This window comes from Neofelis nebulosa, chromosome 2, assembly GCF_028018385.1.
Source record: "Neofelis nebulosa isolate mNeoNeb1 chromosome 2, mNeoNeb1.pri, whole genome shotgun sequence".
Classification (NCBI taxonomy): domain Eukaryota; kingdom Metazoa; phylum Chordata; class Mammalia; order Carnivora; family Felidae; genus Neofelis; species Neofelis nebulosa.
Window position 1 is genome coordinate 64176591 of NC_080783.1, and position 17855 is coordinate 64194445.

General features: G+C 38.8%; 1 protein-coding gene across 2 annotated transcripts in view; it reads right to left on the reverse strand.

The window, feature by feature from the left end:
* Nucleotides 1–207: 207 nt before the first annotated feature.
* Nucleotides 208–17855, reverse strand: part of CERS6 (ceramide synthase 6) — a 328468-nt gene continuing 310820 nt past the window's right edge. The window contains exons 9-11 of one of the 2 annotated variants that reach the window (XM_058714935.1): nt 9310–9466; nt 8744–8767; nt 208–5848 (exon numbers count right to left, since the gene is read on the reverse strand). In XM_058714935.1, the coding sequence (XP_058570918.1) occupies nt 5696–5848; nt 8744–8767; nt 9310–9466 (334 nt within the window). In that variant the 3' untranslated portion in view covers nt 208–5695. The remainder of the gene's footprint in view (nt 5849–8743; nt 8768–9309; nt 9467–17855) is intronic. The other variant, XM_058714943.1, reaches the window with a different exon arrangement.

Here is a 17855-nt window from a genome sequence, read left to right on the forward strand (position 1 = left end):
TAACAAATAATACCGCCTTTTCAGTAATCATTATGATTCCTGGGATTATGTAACTGGAATTATGAATCCCATTATGAAACTGGGATTTAAGGAAAGTTTGCAGGAAACTGGCAGGATGGTGTGTGCCCTGAAATAAATCTTGTCCAGGAAGATGTGACATATTACCAACGCAGGCTGGGTAGCGCTTACAGAAAATGGCATTCACACTTTACTCTTAATACTTATCTTTATTATGAAAGTGTTTCCAAAGTAAAATGATCCTCATAATAATGATTGCTTCCAGAGATCAGGAATGAATAATTATATTTTCATATAAAAATCAGCGAAACACAACAATACATAAAATAATTCTAATTGGCTAACAGTACATCATTCCATTTCTGACAGAGATGCCCAAGCACTGAATTGTCTTAAGAAAACAAGTAAGGTATTATCACCTACCCTATTTCTCACTGCAAATTAAAAACAATCAAATCCCAAAACTAACCCTCTCCCCCTTGCTTGACAAGAAATGGCTATGGAGGTAACTGATTCTGTGGGCAAACCGAGAGCTGATGAGAATCACAGGTTTAGAGGCTTTATGAAACTTTTGGAAATCACACTTGGAGGGTGTATTCCATCTTTAAATTAATGAATCTCTAAGTTCAAGTCCCAGAATTGCCACATAACTGTTCCTATTACAGAGCTAATTTATCTTTGGCAAGTAATCTTTAAAAGCCTCTAATTTTTTAAGGGCAGTTTTACAATGACAGTTTAAAAAATTACTGTAGGTCCAAAAGAAAAAAAAAGTTACCTCTATAAAATCTAATTTTTCACTTAGCACGGAGACCATACCAACAGCTGCTGTCTTGATTTCCAGGCCATGTGACACATAGCAAAAGAGGAAACCAAGCTTTCATGGACCTGTGTTAAGAAAAACAGGCTCACGTGGGCACAACAGTTTTTAATAAAAATGGAATCAGGCAGAGAAAGAAGTGTGGTTATCAACTGACCCAAAGGCTACTGGAAAATGGATAGCCGATAAGTGACAATATTTTGGCTTCCTTTTATCAAGAGTTCCAGGAGTCTGAAAGGAATGTGGGTGGATGAGATGAGCAAGACAGATCTTGGGCTAACAGTTCCCTCCCATCAGTTCCTGGCCATCTTGAGAATGTTTAGTCTTGTGGAGACACCATAAGATATGCCATCTGGTTGCCAAGACTTTTATTTCTTTGATCTGATGGGGTCTTAGCTTGTGGCCATTTGGTAAGGCATTCCTTTCAAAGGCTTCAGGTTGAACTTAAGTTGGAAATACCTGGAAAAGACTAAGGTTCTCCTTTGGGTGTCTGCAGACCTTACAAACTGTCACTTAGGATGTTTTATCTTCTCTAATAAAAGCAGCATCAGGTCTGCTCCCTCTGAATAGGTATTAGAGAAGTTACAACAGCATAGAGTGGACAAATGGACAGGCCTAGGGCTTGTCTACTAAGCGCCCCCTAGAGGAGGGGAGGCCATACACACAAAGGCAAACCACAGGGTCCTTTGCTGGCCTGTTGCTATAAAGAACTACCTGGTGGCCATAGAGAACCAGTACTAACTACTACCTGCTGCATTCGGCATGACTTCAAGAACTGTTTATAATTACTGAGGGTATTCCTTTCGGGAACAGCATGCTAGGCAGCAAGTGCAATGAATGGAGCTAACTGCCTTTCCTCTTTCCATACAAATTACTTAACACTTGAAAGTGCCCTGTCATCACTTTCTCATCAGGCTGACTTTGATGTCATTTGTTTTTTTCTTGCTTGAATGTTATAAACATTTCAGGGATACGGATATTTATCTACAAAGCAGGAATCAGCCAAAGACAAAGAAAAAAGAAGTATGCTAATTAGTATCTTAAGACTTCAAATATCACATGAAATGTAAACATTTAACCTTTTGTTTTTAAAGGATTTCTTGAAGCCTCTCTGGACACAACGACATCATCACGGACACAAATAAACAGAATCTTTTAACACCTCTGGAATTATTCTGTACACTTCAAATTAAGGAAAAATACTCAAATATTCAGGCAACTTTGGCATTAACATTTCTAAGAAAGGGGAAAAAGGAACTATCGATGCAAAATCATGAAGAGAATGGGAACAATCATTGGTGTCCATAAAGTTCTCTCTGAAGAGCTTTTTTGCAAAGACTCAGGTGAACTGAACGGAAATCTCATTTTTTACTTCAGCCCAAATAGCAATGAGGTTGAAATAAGTAGAGTGGGAGATCCAGACCCTTTCTGCCCAAGGTGAAAGCATTCAGTTTGCTCAAATCCAACCTCTATCAAATACTCAGAATGGAAAGTTGGCAACAGAACTGAACATTTTGAGGTTCACCTACCAGCTTGGCTAAACGTAGTCGGACTTTATCTCACGGAAGAGTTATTTCTGTGACCCAACAGCTTGCTTTCTTTGGGGATCCTACCTTTCTTCCTAGTTCATTTTTGTCAGATACCTGTTTCATTATTGGATGGTACCTCAGGACACCATCTGTCTAGCAGCCTGGCAGGGACTGGATGTTAATAAAACCCTGGGGTGAAGCAGCAACCATACGCATTTTTCACCAACATTCAGCTTAATAATCCATAACACTGACACTTACTCCTCTATTCTCAACATCCGTACCACTGAATTTGGAAATGCGAACTATATTTGGCTTATACTCTGACCTTAGGCCCTCTGTGATCCTAGCTCTGAGGCAAGAGGCCAAAGGGATCCTGCCACTCTCAGCTGGGTGAGGAGTATGAACAGGAAGTTGAGAGGGAGGTGGGAAGTTTTTATTGTACACGATGGATAGTTTTTATTAAAAAAAATATGGGTAAGGATGAGTCTGTGATATTTTGGTTTTATCATGTTTTTGGAGAAATATACATGTACATACATGGATCACACATTTTCATATCATTTATTGACTCAAGGCCAAATTCTACTCAATTTTCTACTTTTTTCCCCACTAAGAGATCTAGAAAAGCTATAGCATTAGAGAATAAAATATTACTTTTTCTAGACTCCTTCCCACATACCCCTTGGTACCCTGGGAAGGTTTGAATATGACCAGGAGGAAGGAGATCTCAGCACAGGCTAAGTTAATTAATGGGAAACAACACTCTCAGTAACCTACAGTTGAATTTACAAAATACGCTTCCAAAGCTATGGCCTGGCACAAGTAGAAGATAAGATATCTCACATATTTTTCTCTCTCAGTCTTATCATGCTACCATGGGGGAGGAGTAGACAGAAATGTATTATTTTTAATCTTAACAGGCCTACAAACACCAACTTTGATTAGTCAAAAAGAACTCTTTGCCCTAAAAGGCAAAATCAAATAAAAATCTATAGATATATAGGGGACTGTGTTAAGTTAATGTCACTGGTCACTGAGGCTCTGAGTATTCTCAGTCCTCCTTCTAAGTGACTTTTGGGAGAAACAAAAGTTTGCTTAGATTTGCCTTTGCTAAGGACTAACTCAATTTACTTCATTTCATGCAACTCTTCTAAACCATTAATTTACAAGCCAATCTTTTCAAATTATTCTTCTGTGGTGGGGTGTCAGATGATCCAAATTTGAACACATTGTGGTTCTCTGGTTTATTTCCCCCATTGAGAGGACTTGCTCCAGACACTAAAGCAAGGTACAACTCACTCTTCTTTTCCATATTTTAGTTGGTAAAAAAGGAAACTTTCACCTCAAAAATTTTCAGCTATATAACATGCTTGCTGTTCCATTTGATATGTCTGCATTTTATCAATGCAGACGTTGAGATGTTGAGATGTTCAGATGTCAGATGTTCAGATGACTAACAAGTACTATTGATGTTTTATGATTGGTCTCAAACCATCCACAACTTACACTCCTAGACATATTCTTGTTTTGTTGAATAAAATAATAAAGCTTTACAAGAAGAATTAGTTGCACTGTTTTATCAACAGACATATGTCTAAGGCTCTTTAATTATTACTGTGGACCTTATCAGAAACATACTATTTCGTATATAAGAGGGGAAAGATTTAATATTATAGTGTGAGGTTTTAGTTTGGGAGTATTAACTATTAACTCACAGGTTGCGAACTGTGGGCACAAAGATTCATCTCAATTTTTTTCAAAAATTAGAATCGAATGTGTATGGCTGGAAGCAGGATGTGCACTCCCTACTATTTCTGCTGTTGTCTTTACAATCCTTTGACTCACATTTATATTATTGCACTGTGGTTCTGGACTCTTGTTTTGTTCATGAAGTAAGTGTTTGTAATATCTTTTTATTCCCTCTTACTTAGAAGTGGAAGAAAACAGATAAAGTCTTTGGTTTATGTGTATGGTTTTCTTACTTATACATAAATAACACTGCCATGTAGGAGACTAGAGCAACTTACTTTTCAACAATCTTTCTCACTGCTGATACTGCTGTAGTCCAGTACAATTTTTATTATTTTTTTCCTGGAAATAGCTCTATTTGAATAAAAATTCTTGGAAACTGAACAAATCTTCAAGGAAGCTAACCAAAGGGCCTCAAGTGCAACACTGCTCAGTTTCTAATAACAGGAGAGTCACTGCAGGTCATATTTAAGGAGAAAAGACAAAGAGTAAAATCTTCCTTCTCCCACTGGTTTTACGTTACTCAGAAAAATAGAAACATCAAAATCAAATACTAGATAGGACACTTCCTCGAATGCTGGTTGCAATAAAGTGTTTTGCACCAGAGGTGACCTTTGCCAACTGTTCGAAGTCTCCTTTGCTGTCCCAAAATATGCTTAGCTTCTTTTTTTCATGACATGACAGAAGACTGTGGTAATTATAGGGGTAGTGCTGAAATCTGGTTGAAATCAGCTGTTCTCTTTCTGCTATTCTCAGATCAAGGGACAAATTCCCAATAGTAAGAATGACTTCATTGTTTGTAACTATGACCTTAAGCAAATGTCTTCCTTCAGAGCCAAAGCACTGACATCATAATAGAGAATTAAAAAAAAAGTCTCTGTAACCTACAAGGTTTATCTCCAATTAGCTATCATACTCACTAAAGAAATCTTGGCTGTGTGCACAAGACATTATGTCTATTTCAAACCATACTTTTAAATTTGAACTGCTAATTGACCACAAAGAGTGACAATTAAAAAGCCTAGCTCATCCTGATTAAACTTTACACTGGGAAAATGGTCACTGAGACTATATAGGCAGTTTCAAAACAGGCACTGTAATACAAAGAAAGCAAACCTATTTGGAGTGGTACAAGAATCTTGCACTGGGTTTTGCTTGCTCTAAGTGACAAATTAAGCTGATGCTCCTAGCAAACTGAGTCATAGCAATAGAAAGGGGTAGAAGCAGATGGAGCATCTCCCTCACTGTCATGAACCCAGAGAGTAAAAGGAGTGAGGAAACCCTCTTTTGTCCACAGATTTACAAACAAATACGAAATATAAATAATATTCTAAGACAGTACAAATGCAAATACTGTTCCCTTGTGTCAATTACATACAGCATGCCTACATATAGAGAATGGTAATTCTTCTTCATTCACAGACAGGACATATGGCAGTGCACTATTCAAAATGCTTTGAGATAATCCTAATTTTTGTTTCTGGTGCTGAGATATAATGAAAGGAACTACATTTGCAACTTATTAAATGCTTCCAGGAACAAATAGTTCACTTTGTTCGGGACTTGTAGTTTTGAGTAATTAATCATCCACGGAGCAAGACCCAGTCAGGAGATACCCATTGGTACCACTGGTCCCATTGGTGGTGGTTGCAGTGTGGGGGTTCTTTCCTGGAGGTTCTGAATCTTCCTCATCTGAGCTAGACTCAATATCACTTCGATCATCCTTGGACACCTGTGGAATACAAGAAGGTGAATGCAACCAGCTCCTAAGGAATCATTAAAGTATGGCATGCTCAGAAGTACATGTAATTGTACGTGAAGAGAAACATCCAAATGTTAAAAGTCAAAAAGGATAGGAATATTACCTATTATATTCCATTATAGTAAGTTCTCCTTCACTGGAGATATATAATTTGGGTGACAAAGTCAATTATCAAGGAATGTAGGTAGATTTGGGCATCATAGGGGGCTGGGCTAGACATACTGACTTTAAGGTACCTTTGGACAATGAGAATGTACCAGACCATGAAACCCACTCTTACTGGCAAAGTACCACACTATGCTATTGGAATGGCATTATAGGAATTTGGTACAAATGGATCAATTTACTCTCTGATGATCACATTCTCCACGAAAATCCCATAAAGGATTAGCCACACTAATTGTGATATTCACTAGCTTAGATCATTTAAAAAGTCATTCTTATTTGGCTTTGTAATGCATTATTTTATGATTTAATTTGTTTTCCTATTCTATCTGCTAAAATTAGGTAGAAATTATGTGTTATGTACTATGTAACAACTAATGGCAATAGGAGGCATTTTGGGAACCTGCTGGGTGAGGTCTAGTTTAAAATATTTCCCAAAGATTGGGGTGCCTGGGTGGCTCAGTCGGTTAAGTGTCCGACTTTGGCTCAGGTCATGATCTCACAACTTGTGGGTTTGAGCCCTGTGTCGGGCTCTGTGCTGACAGCTCAGAGCCTGGAGCCTGTTTCAGATTCTGTGTCTCCCTCTCTATCTCTGCCCCTCCCCTGCTCACGCTCTGTCTCTGTCTCAAAAATAAATAAACATTTTTTTTTAAGTTTATTCATTTATTGGGGCGCCTGGGTGGCTCAGTCAGTTGAGCGTCTGCTTTCAGCTCAGTCATGATCTCGCGGTTTGTGGGTTCGAGCCCCACGTCGTGCTGACAGCTCAGAGCCTGGAGCCTGCCTCGGATTGTGTCTTCCTCTCTCTCTTCCCCTCCCCCACTCATACTCTGTCTCTCACAAATAAATAAGCATTAAAAAAATTAATAAAATAAAACAAAGTAAAATACAATATTTTCCAAAGAAAATCTATTGATCATTATTCCAAGGTTCTTCAATCCTCCACCCAGTCTCATTATGTAATGAGGATCACAAACTTAGGCACCAGCATATAAATCTATGCATTACCATAAAGGACAAAATAAAGTCACAGTCTAACAAAAAAAAAAGTCATTTAGGGAGGGTTTAAGAAAATCCTCAACTGCTTTTAAAATTAACATGTTTGAACCTCTTACTCTGTCTAAATTATGGTAAACATTTTTACCCAACAGGCCTTAAGCCATCTGAGCAACTGAGCACTGTTCATTTATTTCCTAAGTGGGGTAGCAATAGGGACCTGGGGCCTGGCTTCATTGGGTTTCCCAAATCTAGTTGCCCGTGATTGTCTAAGAAGTGCATTGGCAGAGTTTCCTGGGAGGTATATCGCAATGAACTGGGGGCTTTTTCACATCACATCCTCTCTCTGCCACCACTGCCCCCAACTTGAGAAGCCACCATTGCTGCAGGACAACGTCATCTCTGTCAGGTGGGTGTGGACAGGACAGAGTGTGAACATGTATGCATGGCACCTGCTCCTTTCTAACCAGAAACAACTAAAATAAATATGGTAAAAATGGACTTCACTCCAATGCTCCTTGAGATGAGACTGAACTCAAAAGGACCACCATCAAGAAGATTTAGATACAGAAAAACCAAAAGGACTGAATTATTTAGGATACTTTAACTTAAAAAAAAACATGGGTCACAAAGATAGCATGATAGTAAAGCACCACTACATTTAGAAATCCATTAGTCATAAATTAAGCTGCTAAAGAGGAAAGAAAACTCCAGATTCAAAGTGATTAATTTACATTTGCATGCTTAGTAAGATTATTTTTAATTGCATTTGGAAAAAAAAAGTCTATATTTATGTTACCTTCAAGGAAATTAATAATTTAACATGTCTCAAGATAACCCACAGAAAAATACTGTCCATTACCCATGGCCATGAAGAATTCTTACTGTTCTGGATGAAGAGCAATGGCAGTTAAGATATTCTGAAGCCTGAGATCTGCCATAAAATTAATAATCATCTCTATGTAAGCCTGAGGAATAATTTGGAGAGAAGACAAGACGTCTGGTGGAAACAGCAATGCAATAAGGAGACAAGTAATGGAATCTACTGTGCCCTTGCATCTCCAATTACTGTTATACTGATAATATTGTGCACGTTGATGTAATTTGTATCCAAATGAGGAAAGGAGTGTGTTTTAACAGAAATACGTGCTCATTTTAAGGATGAAGAGGTCACAGAGAAAAAAAATGAACCTTTTGCCTCTCAACAGTTATTTGGTCCAAATATGTTGGATATATAAAAGCTGATGCTGAGAACTGCCTTCATAGTACATAACTAGATGCCTTGAGCTCCACAGAAGAGGCCAGGACCAAGTGGTCAGGGCAGAGCAGGCAAACAGCTGATGCTCCGACCTCCTTTCTGGACCACGTTGATCCTCGCCCCAACTTAGTTCTGTTTTTCCTACTCCTACTTTGGTCTATTTCACTTTTTTTTTTTAGCAAACATGTTAAACACCAGTGAAAAAATTCCTCTCCTCCTGCTGGACCGTGCAAAATTTAGCAGGATGCAAGTTCACGCAAAGGGCACTCACTGAGCTGTTCCTGGTATCCTTTGCACCTGGTGGGAGCCACATCTCAGTTAAAGCCTCTGGCCAGTGCCAACAGATTAGCCAGAACAATATGCATGGGAACAAAAGCATCTGCGTGCCCCTCCAACAGGCAAGAGTGGCACCCAAAACAAGGACAGAGAGAGAGGTCTGAGGAACTTACATGTAAAGGGTTCCACTTCCCAGCCTTCCAGGGTGGCAGAAGGAAGAGAACAAACAATGAAAGTAAGAAAATGTCACAGAGAACATTCTGGAAAAGCCACTGCTCTCAAGAAACTTTATTTGAATCAGCCTCATGAGTCTATATTTAAACAAAGATATTTAGCTGAGTTTTATTGGAAAAATCACAAATGGGCATGCTGCATCAAGCAACCCTTTTCATAAAAGGAAAGAAATTATTAAATTTCTGTTTGGTAGAAGTTTAATCAGAGAAGGACCATGGGAGACAGAGGCAGTGAAAGAACACGACAAATAACATTATCATCATTAAATCTAGAATTATAAATACAGATCAGTGGGAATCGTCATCAAAGCGATACCACAAGTTAAAAAAAATTAACTGGACAGAAGAAAATGAAAATTTGGTTTGTGTTTCTAGGAGGTTATGCTAAATCATGAAGAAAAAATACAAGTTTTGATGAATTTTGAAATAATAGTATTTCTGCTGATGAAGAAGAACCAAAAATATAATTTTCTGGGACATATTAGAAATAGCAAGTTTTATCTTACCTTGCCTTTTGAAATAGCTTTGCAAGCCATTTTTATGATCAAGTAAGACCAGAAGCAGTTCAAGCCTTGTACTAGCAACAGCAGTAGATTAAACACCCACCAGGAAGGGTAAGGTCCAACGATCTCCCAGCTTTCAAATAACGTGGTATTTAACACCCTAAGGAAAAAGAGAAAGTAATCACTGAACACAGCTTTCCACTTTGCTTTCAAAGGCCCTTCAGTTAGTGCGCACCAACACAAAGCCAACAATATCCACTAACTAGTCCCACCCTGCAAGGATGGTCTGAAACGTGACCAGGTACTTGGAAGAGTCCTTACTGGAACTATTTCCCTGGTTTCTTAACACTCATTTTAATTCCAGCTGGACCAGTGAACTTCTTCTCCCCTTTCACTTCTGTTGTCATTTCCTCCATTAATTTCCATGACGTTTTGGGTTGTCATTCTCTCTCTTACTACTTGTTAAAAGGCCTGTTTTGTCTCCAAAGTTGCCTTTGGTCTTTAAGTGTGAGGAATACTATTTGATAACATTACATTGCAGGAACAAAGGTTAATTCCAGAAACACTAGTTAGGAAGTTTAAACTGTATGCCTAGCACAGTGGTGGTTAGAATATACTTACAGCCAGGCAAAAAGTATTTGAAGTAATTTGTTCTCTCTGTAATCTATCATCAAGACCAGGATGGAGCAGCCACCTGGGGTAGGTACATGAGGGCTGGTTTCAGTGCTTCACTCTTGTCCCTGCTGCGTCCTCTCCTATGACTTTAGAAGTTGATTCATACCTTCTGGACTCATATTATTGCCATAAAGAAACATGGTGCCCACAGAACTTCACAATCACTCTGACTTCCTTGCTTGCCTCCTTAGCTTACTGCAGGGCTTTGTCTGGAGATCTAAGGATGTTGACCAAACTCATCTAAGTGTATTTCCACCATCTGCCACTGCAGTGCTTTCTGGGACCCGAGGAGAAGCTAGGTGGACAATACTTATTGGCTAAGGGGTAGGGATGGAAAACTCATAAGACATAGGCTACTCCCACAAGAACAGAAGACAGATATATAGAAAATTTTAATTTTAATATAAGAAAGAGTATGATGAGTGCTTTGAGGGAGGTTAGGAAAACTACTTTGTTCATAAAAGGAAAGAAACTTAATTTGCACTTGGATAAGAAGAAAAAAAGGGGAATGGATAATAGACACAAACAGGTTTCCCATCCCTAATTTCAGCAACCCTCATTTATAGGCCAGAAGGAGATGCACAAAGTATGTTTCTGATCCTGTCACACTAGTGGTCTCTCGAGAATAATGTACAAAAATCAATAGTATGGAACTGAATTTTATAATTCATTATAAGTGTATTACTCTACAACATAGTAGAATTCATTATGGTGGAAAGGGACTAATATTAGAAAATCTGTTAATATAATGTATTACACATCCATGGGCCAAACTGGGACAAACCCAGTTATTTCAATAGCACTCAAAGACATTTGGTAATGTTCAATTCCCCACTGCTGGTGTTTAAAAACTAGAGCTCAAAGGATTTCCTTAATATGATTTTAACCAGCTCAAGTCAGCTGTCATCATATTTAATTTTTTAACATTTTTATTTATTTTTGAGACAGAGAGAGACCGAGCATGAACGGGGGAGGGGCAGAGAGAGACGGGGAGACACAGAATCGGAAGCAGGCTCCAGGCTCTAGCCATCAGCCCAGAGCCCGACGCGGGGCTCGAACTCACAGACTGCGAGATCGTGACCTGAGCTGAAGTCGGACGCTTAACCGACTGAGCCACCCAGGCACCCCGTGTCATCATATTTAATAACACCAGAGTTACTGCCTTTCTAATCAGAGACAAACCACAACGAGTCAGCATCACCATTATTATTTAACACAATTCTGAAAGTTCTGGCCATTGAGTATGGTGGTAAATTTGTCTAAGACCTCATTTGAAGTACATAAACATCAAATCTGTATAACTATTTTAGAAATGGCAAGCAATAAAAATTTCTAATAATAGGAAACAGTTAAGAAATTAGTTTTCATTTTTATTCCAGAAATTATGAACTCACTCAAGTATTGAACATGTTTTAAGAGTTTCTTATGATAGAGAAAAATATGTAGTATCACCTCAACTTCATAAAATAAATATTGTTGACCTTTGAACAGCACAGGTTAGGGGCACCAACCCCTCATGCAGTCAAAACTGTGTGTGAGACTTTTGACTTCCCCCAACTTAACTACTAATAGCTACTAACTACTAATAGTCTACTAATATTGTAGACTGTAAACCTTCCCGATAACATAAACAGTCAACACATATTTTGTTTGTTATATGTATTATATACTGTATTCTTACAATAAAGTAAGCTAGAGAAAAGTATTAAGAAAATCACAAGGAAAAGAAAATTCATTTACAGTACTATATTTATTGAAAAAATCTATGTGTAAGTGGACCCATGTAGTTCAAACCTGTGTTAAGGGTCACACAGACACAGAGAAAAGCCAGAAAACTGTAATTCCTTGAAAGGAATTAAAGTCATTATAGACTTTCTTTGGTGAATTAAGGAATTTTGTATTTTCTTCCTTACATTCTTCTTTTTTCCAAATCTATTAAAAATAATTAGAAAAAATACACGTTATTTTTAAAAAGGAGCACATTAGGATAAGCCTACATTTCAGTCTTGTTCATTATCCCAAGAGGCAGCCATACCAGCTTGCCAGCCCAGGGACAACAGATCGAAGTAAGGTTCAACCCCGTGGCAGTAAGGCAGGACCCACGCACCTTACACTTTTCTCTCTCCAGCACCTTGCAGAACACCTAGAAGTAACATGCTTTCTGGACATGTTGGTTGATTGTATGTGTGTTTAGTAATCAAATAAATAGGCCCGCACAAGGCAGCTCTGGAAAAATAACAATTTTATTTCAGAACCAGCTCTGCTTTGTGACATATTATATGTTCTGACATTCAGAGGGAATCTAGTTTCATTTGAACAGAAAGAGGTCCTGTAGAAATAGCAACAATGATTGCATTATGCTATTCATTATAAATTAGCCTTTGCTGGATCATAGGTTGAGAGCCTTTTTCACCATTATGATTTGCTCGGCTTAATTTGAACAAGGTGTCATGCAGTCACTGGTGACATGGCATTCACATTAATTTCTGAAATGCTGCATCAGAATTCATAGGCTTTGCCATGACAATCAGTGGCAGCTCTGAGATACTGCTCAAAAGTAATGGGATTTCTTTGAAAATTGACTTGGATGCCTGCAGAGACACTTGGGAAAATACACTCAGTGCACCCAGGGGATATATCTCTCAGTGAGAAGCTTGGTAAGAAAAACAATATATTAGGAATTTAAACTGGGGAGAGAGATATCATTACAGCACATGGACTCTGAAAAACAGCAAACCCAGGAAATGGGCATTGGTTTAGATACATAATGTTTGATGAGGAAACTGTTCCTTTTTTGGGCAAACTGTTGAAATGGTGATTACAGGATTTTATCCTTTCTTAGAGGTTAGGGTTAGGAGTATATACTTTAATGATACTATTGCAAATTTATGGTGATAAGCTCTGTACACGGGTTATCTCTAAGCACTCATAGAGAGAGGCTTCTGGGATGCTGGAAACGTTCCAGATCTTGATCCATATGGTGATTATGTGGATTATACATATGTAAGCTTCACAAATATGAAAACGTATCAAGCTATATACTGAACAGTTGGGCACTATACTGGGAATCATACCTCAGTAAAAGAAAATGGAGAAAGTACTTTGTGGACCAAATGCCATCAACCTCTGGCTTGCATAATTACTATCATACCAGTGTTCCCCTCCCCCCCCCCCAATAATCTGGTTTCACCATATGGCTTCTAAGAAAATAGATTCTTTTTTCTTTCCTAAGCAATGGGCTACAGTGTCAAACCTACTGTTGCTGCTCTCTACTGCTGTAGAGAGTTTGGAGCCATTAAGGGACCAGAAAGGATCATTTTCCTTTTCATTAATGTTAGGCTCACTTAACCACTAGATGGCACATCACGCACATACAAAGCATGCTCAAATAGGTCTATTCTACCAGAACTGTCTGCCAAAGTGTGGCTCCCAGCACAAGAATCACTGGATCTTCAGGTTACATTCTTCTTTCTAAGAATCTTGCTAAACAATGGGATGAGGAGGCTTCAGTCTGTAGTTATTTCTTCCTGCATGATTCTTGATTCCTTGCAGGGCAAAGCTGAGCTCCAGGAAAATTTTGGTGACATGCAGATGCACCATCTTCTACCCCAACAGATAGATTAGCCTTGATGAGTTATTTTAATGGATGTTTAATGAATCATAAGAATTTAATTTGACCATGACTTAAAATTACTTGTGCTCACACTTACCTTTTAGAGTCTTCACCTAAAATAATTATCACAGAAAGATTATACAGACTATCCTAGGTCATGGATACGGACGGACATTCATGCACAAGTGGAAAGTTTACAATCTTTTTTTAAAAGCAAAAACACAGTAGTAACATTTTAACACGATATTTAAGGACTTATTCATATTCTGAGCATCAATGTGATTTCTGCTTTCCCTTCAGGCCTCAGAATTCTGGAAGTCTCATAATGTAACACAGCACAAGTGTAGACGATCTTCACTGTTGTCTCATTTGGAAAAAGTATAACCAGTGCTTCATTCCTTCATTCTTATGACTGCCAACTCAAAGTTTAAGTTCATTATCTTTAATACATAAAGTTAGATGAACAGTCTCACTTTTGGCTCTAATCTTGCTTTTAAAATGTTACAGTAGTTTAGAGGTAGGACCATATATAATGGTGACTGAGATTTAAAGATGAGAGGCCCAGGTTCTCTTGTTGTGTGAATGAGTTACAAGTGGATGTTCATGATGAGCCCAAGCCCCTGACCACAGCAAGCAACCACAGACTATGCCTCACTCCTTCTCTCCATCCCTACCAAAAAGCTCCACCTGAGCCTTGGGTTGGGGATTTCTGGAATGATCTATATAAAAACCACAACAATAATTGGACCCATGTCTAATATCCAAAGAAAGCCAAGATTGCTTCTCTAGGAGAATCAGGGTCAAGGTCTCACTTTGAGTAGAGCTGCATAATACAAACGAGGGTAGATTAAAAAGTAAAATTTGCTTTATAGTCAAAATCAAGGTGTTCTTTACTTCAGAGCTTTTGAATGGTCTTGGCTTTGCTTTCCTAGGTAGATTTCAGTATATTTCATGATGTGTGGATCTCTGGCATATATTTTCATTTGAAACTACACAAAACATAAACGCAAAGTAGATTTGACCTAAAGACAGTCAATAATCTATTGGTATGTTTTGCTCATGTTAAAGTAGATGCTGACACAAAAGCACTTAAAACTTACTCTGAACAGAAACACTGGGTACTTAATACCTGAAAAAGAAGAGTCTGATAATTAATTCAGTGTGATATGCAATGTTCTTTGTCCTGGTTCTCCTAAGGTAATAAAAGCTTAAGGCCTAAACAATTGGTCAAGTGTTGCATAGGCAAGGCTGCAAAAGGCTTAAAACCACGTGCGTAATTTTCTTTTAACATATAATCTCCCCAGCACCTCAGATTTTTCCAAAATGCTATTGTTGGTCAGCAAGTTGTTTTGGAGGAAAGCTCTGGGTAGTTTCTAGCATGGGTACCAAATTATTTTGAATAATAGATTCATGAAGTTTGTAGCAGACAGAGAAGTAATCTAACAGGAAGCTAAACTTGAACATGGATGGACCATCTCTGATTTAGCAGTGGACATACCTGTTCTGCCATATTCCCATCTGAATAAGACTGTGGGATCAATTCATTTATTTTTATTTTTTGGTCCTAGCTTGACCAGACTTAGGAACTGGTCACTTATACTCTTGTAAGTGGTGACTTCCTGGCTGGGGCAGATGTTTTTCTCAAAATTAGTCACTGCCCTCTTGGTGCTCCATTGCTGTCTGTCTGCCTGAATTCCCAACCCCTCCACTCGTCCACTTGTCTACGTTACTGATCTGCCAACCCGAGTCCCTCTAGCCAAGGCCATGTCCTTGATACATTCTGATTCCAACATGCTTGTTTTCAACCCTCTGCCTAGCCCTGTGTTGCCCACATGCCCCTTAAGACAGACTTTTGACTGGTTCTCTATAGCTAATTTTTATTGAGTAATTGCTGTGTGTTGAGTACTGTGCCAAACATGTTACACACATTGTTTCAGTTAGTCCTCTCTACATCCCTGTGAGATCCCTGTATAGTAGTAATACTTATACTAGCTAGTATTTATTGAGCATTAACTATATGCTAGGAACTGGGCTCTGGCTTTACATAACTCATTTAATCCTTTTTTTTTTTTTTTTTTTAAGTATCTGTTTTACAGATGAAGAAACTAAAACACAAGGAATGTAAATAAATTTTCCAAGGTCAGATCTAGTAGGTGGGGTCAGCTGGGATTTGAACCCACCTGTGTCTACTGGTCTGGGTCTTTAGGTCCCACTATTCCTACAGTCTTTATTCAGCTCCTCCAGACCTTTCCTTAGTCCTTCACCCTTGGCCCCAGCACAAGGCCAACGACTGCCATGTTACAACAGAGAAAGTACACAAACACACCTGTGCTTTAACATTTGTGCTTCCTATGGCCTGTCATTCCCAGCCCTTTTTCCCTGGGATTTTTATCCCTTGGGTTCAATATCTGCTTCCAGGCCCCTCTTGCTTAAATGACCCATTTGGGCTTATTTAACTGGTTTTCCCACTGTGGCCCACCCCATTCAAACCCTAAATCCTGACACAGAATGATCTCCATTACTGGACATCATATAATGCCTTTCACCAATACCTTGTCATGTATATGAAATATTTCAGACATAAAAGCAAAGATCTTGTTCTAAAAATGGGAGAAAGTGGGAGAGAGAGCCTTGTGCCTCCTGGGCAGGTGAACATCTAAGAAAGTCTGAGATTCCAGGCAATCATTCTCCACTTTCCTAAAAGAGTGTAAAACCATCACCCCATCATCATAGACTTAGGGTGGAAGACCAGATTCTGAAACCTCCCCTTTCCTGCTCTTTCCCTGAAGGGCTTCTTCATGCTCATGTCCATTGTAGGGACCATGCCTAGCAAGACCAGTGACAGGTAGTGCTCTTGGGCCAAGGTGGAACAGGAAAATCTCACAGCTTGCCATGGGTTTCTTTGCCCTTTTCTCCCTTTTCCCTTCCTTTGGGGATGTGAGCCGTATTTTTTGTAGCAGTGAGAGAAAACAAAGGCCAAACACATACCAAAGTGGAACTCTGGTTGTGAGATTCTTTCTCCTATCGTCAAAGTTTCTGAGTCTAATCAATTAACTCAGAGTAGAAAAGACTGCCCATTCCTAGAGTCTACCGAACTCATTCCTGAGGGGACCCACTGGGCTCTGGTAAGAAATGCAGAGGGAAGGTCTAGTGGCCTTGTAGGAATATGTCATTTACAGTGTGGCTATTTACAACAGGAACATAGGCTGGTATAGTTATTTGCTTCTTGGGAGTGAATATCTTCCATTTGGCTCCCCATTCCAGGCAGTGGCTGGCAGCTGAGGCTGTATGTATTTTATCATTAGCTATTTAAATAGCACCTTCTGTGTGGGAATGGCTTTTAAGTCAGAAGAGTCTGCAGTGTGGTGGGTCCATGGTTATTTCCTTGATTACAGCTCATGGTGATGTGGTCTGCACATACCCTAGAAAATGAAATGAGGTGTGCAGCACCCATATTCATACCTATGTGCTGGGATTTCTGTGGGGAAATACAAATGAGCATCTCTAGAGATGAATGGTAAGCAAGCATTAGTAAAATACATCACTGAGTCAACTGAACTATTTAAGAGAGCCTGAGTAATAGTAATACTTCCATTTGAAAGAAGTTCGAGGAATTTTCATGTTTATTAGACTGAGTCTCAATGATAACCTATGAAGTTGGCAGGCCAGATAAGATACCAACTTTTTGGTCAGGAGACCAGGATCTTAAAGTCTTATTTAATTATCCAAGGTCACAATATTATAGTTTTTGTTGTTTTTAATTTAAACATATTATTGCTTGGTCTCCTTTTTTTAAAAATTACATCAAAACAGAGGGTGTGTACTCTCCATAAAACTTTTAGCAAAGAAGAGTTAATAGGGAGGTTCAGAAGACATCATGTTTGGGCTGGCAGGCTAGCAAGACAGGAAGAATACAGTCCATCTGCCTCCTAAAAATCCCTTGAGAAGGTCCCAGTACAGTCTTGGCTCAGGGAGAATTTCCATATTTAATTATTCAGGGATCCACCTCCACCCAGTGTAGAAGCCTGAAGAGAGTTGGCATTACCTTAGAAACTCTCTATTAGAACTTCTTGATCCTACCTTCATTTGCCTAGAAGCCTACTGGTGAGATCTTTCTGCCCTATCACGAGGTTTTCCTAGAGTAATGAGTCAGATAACAGGTTAACCCGAAATTACTAAAAAAAAAAAAAAAAAAAAATCCCCAAGCTGAACAAATATTAATTATGTATTTTCAAAGAAAAAATCTATATCCTCACTAGCA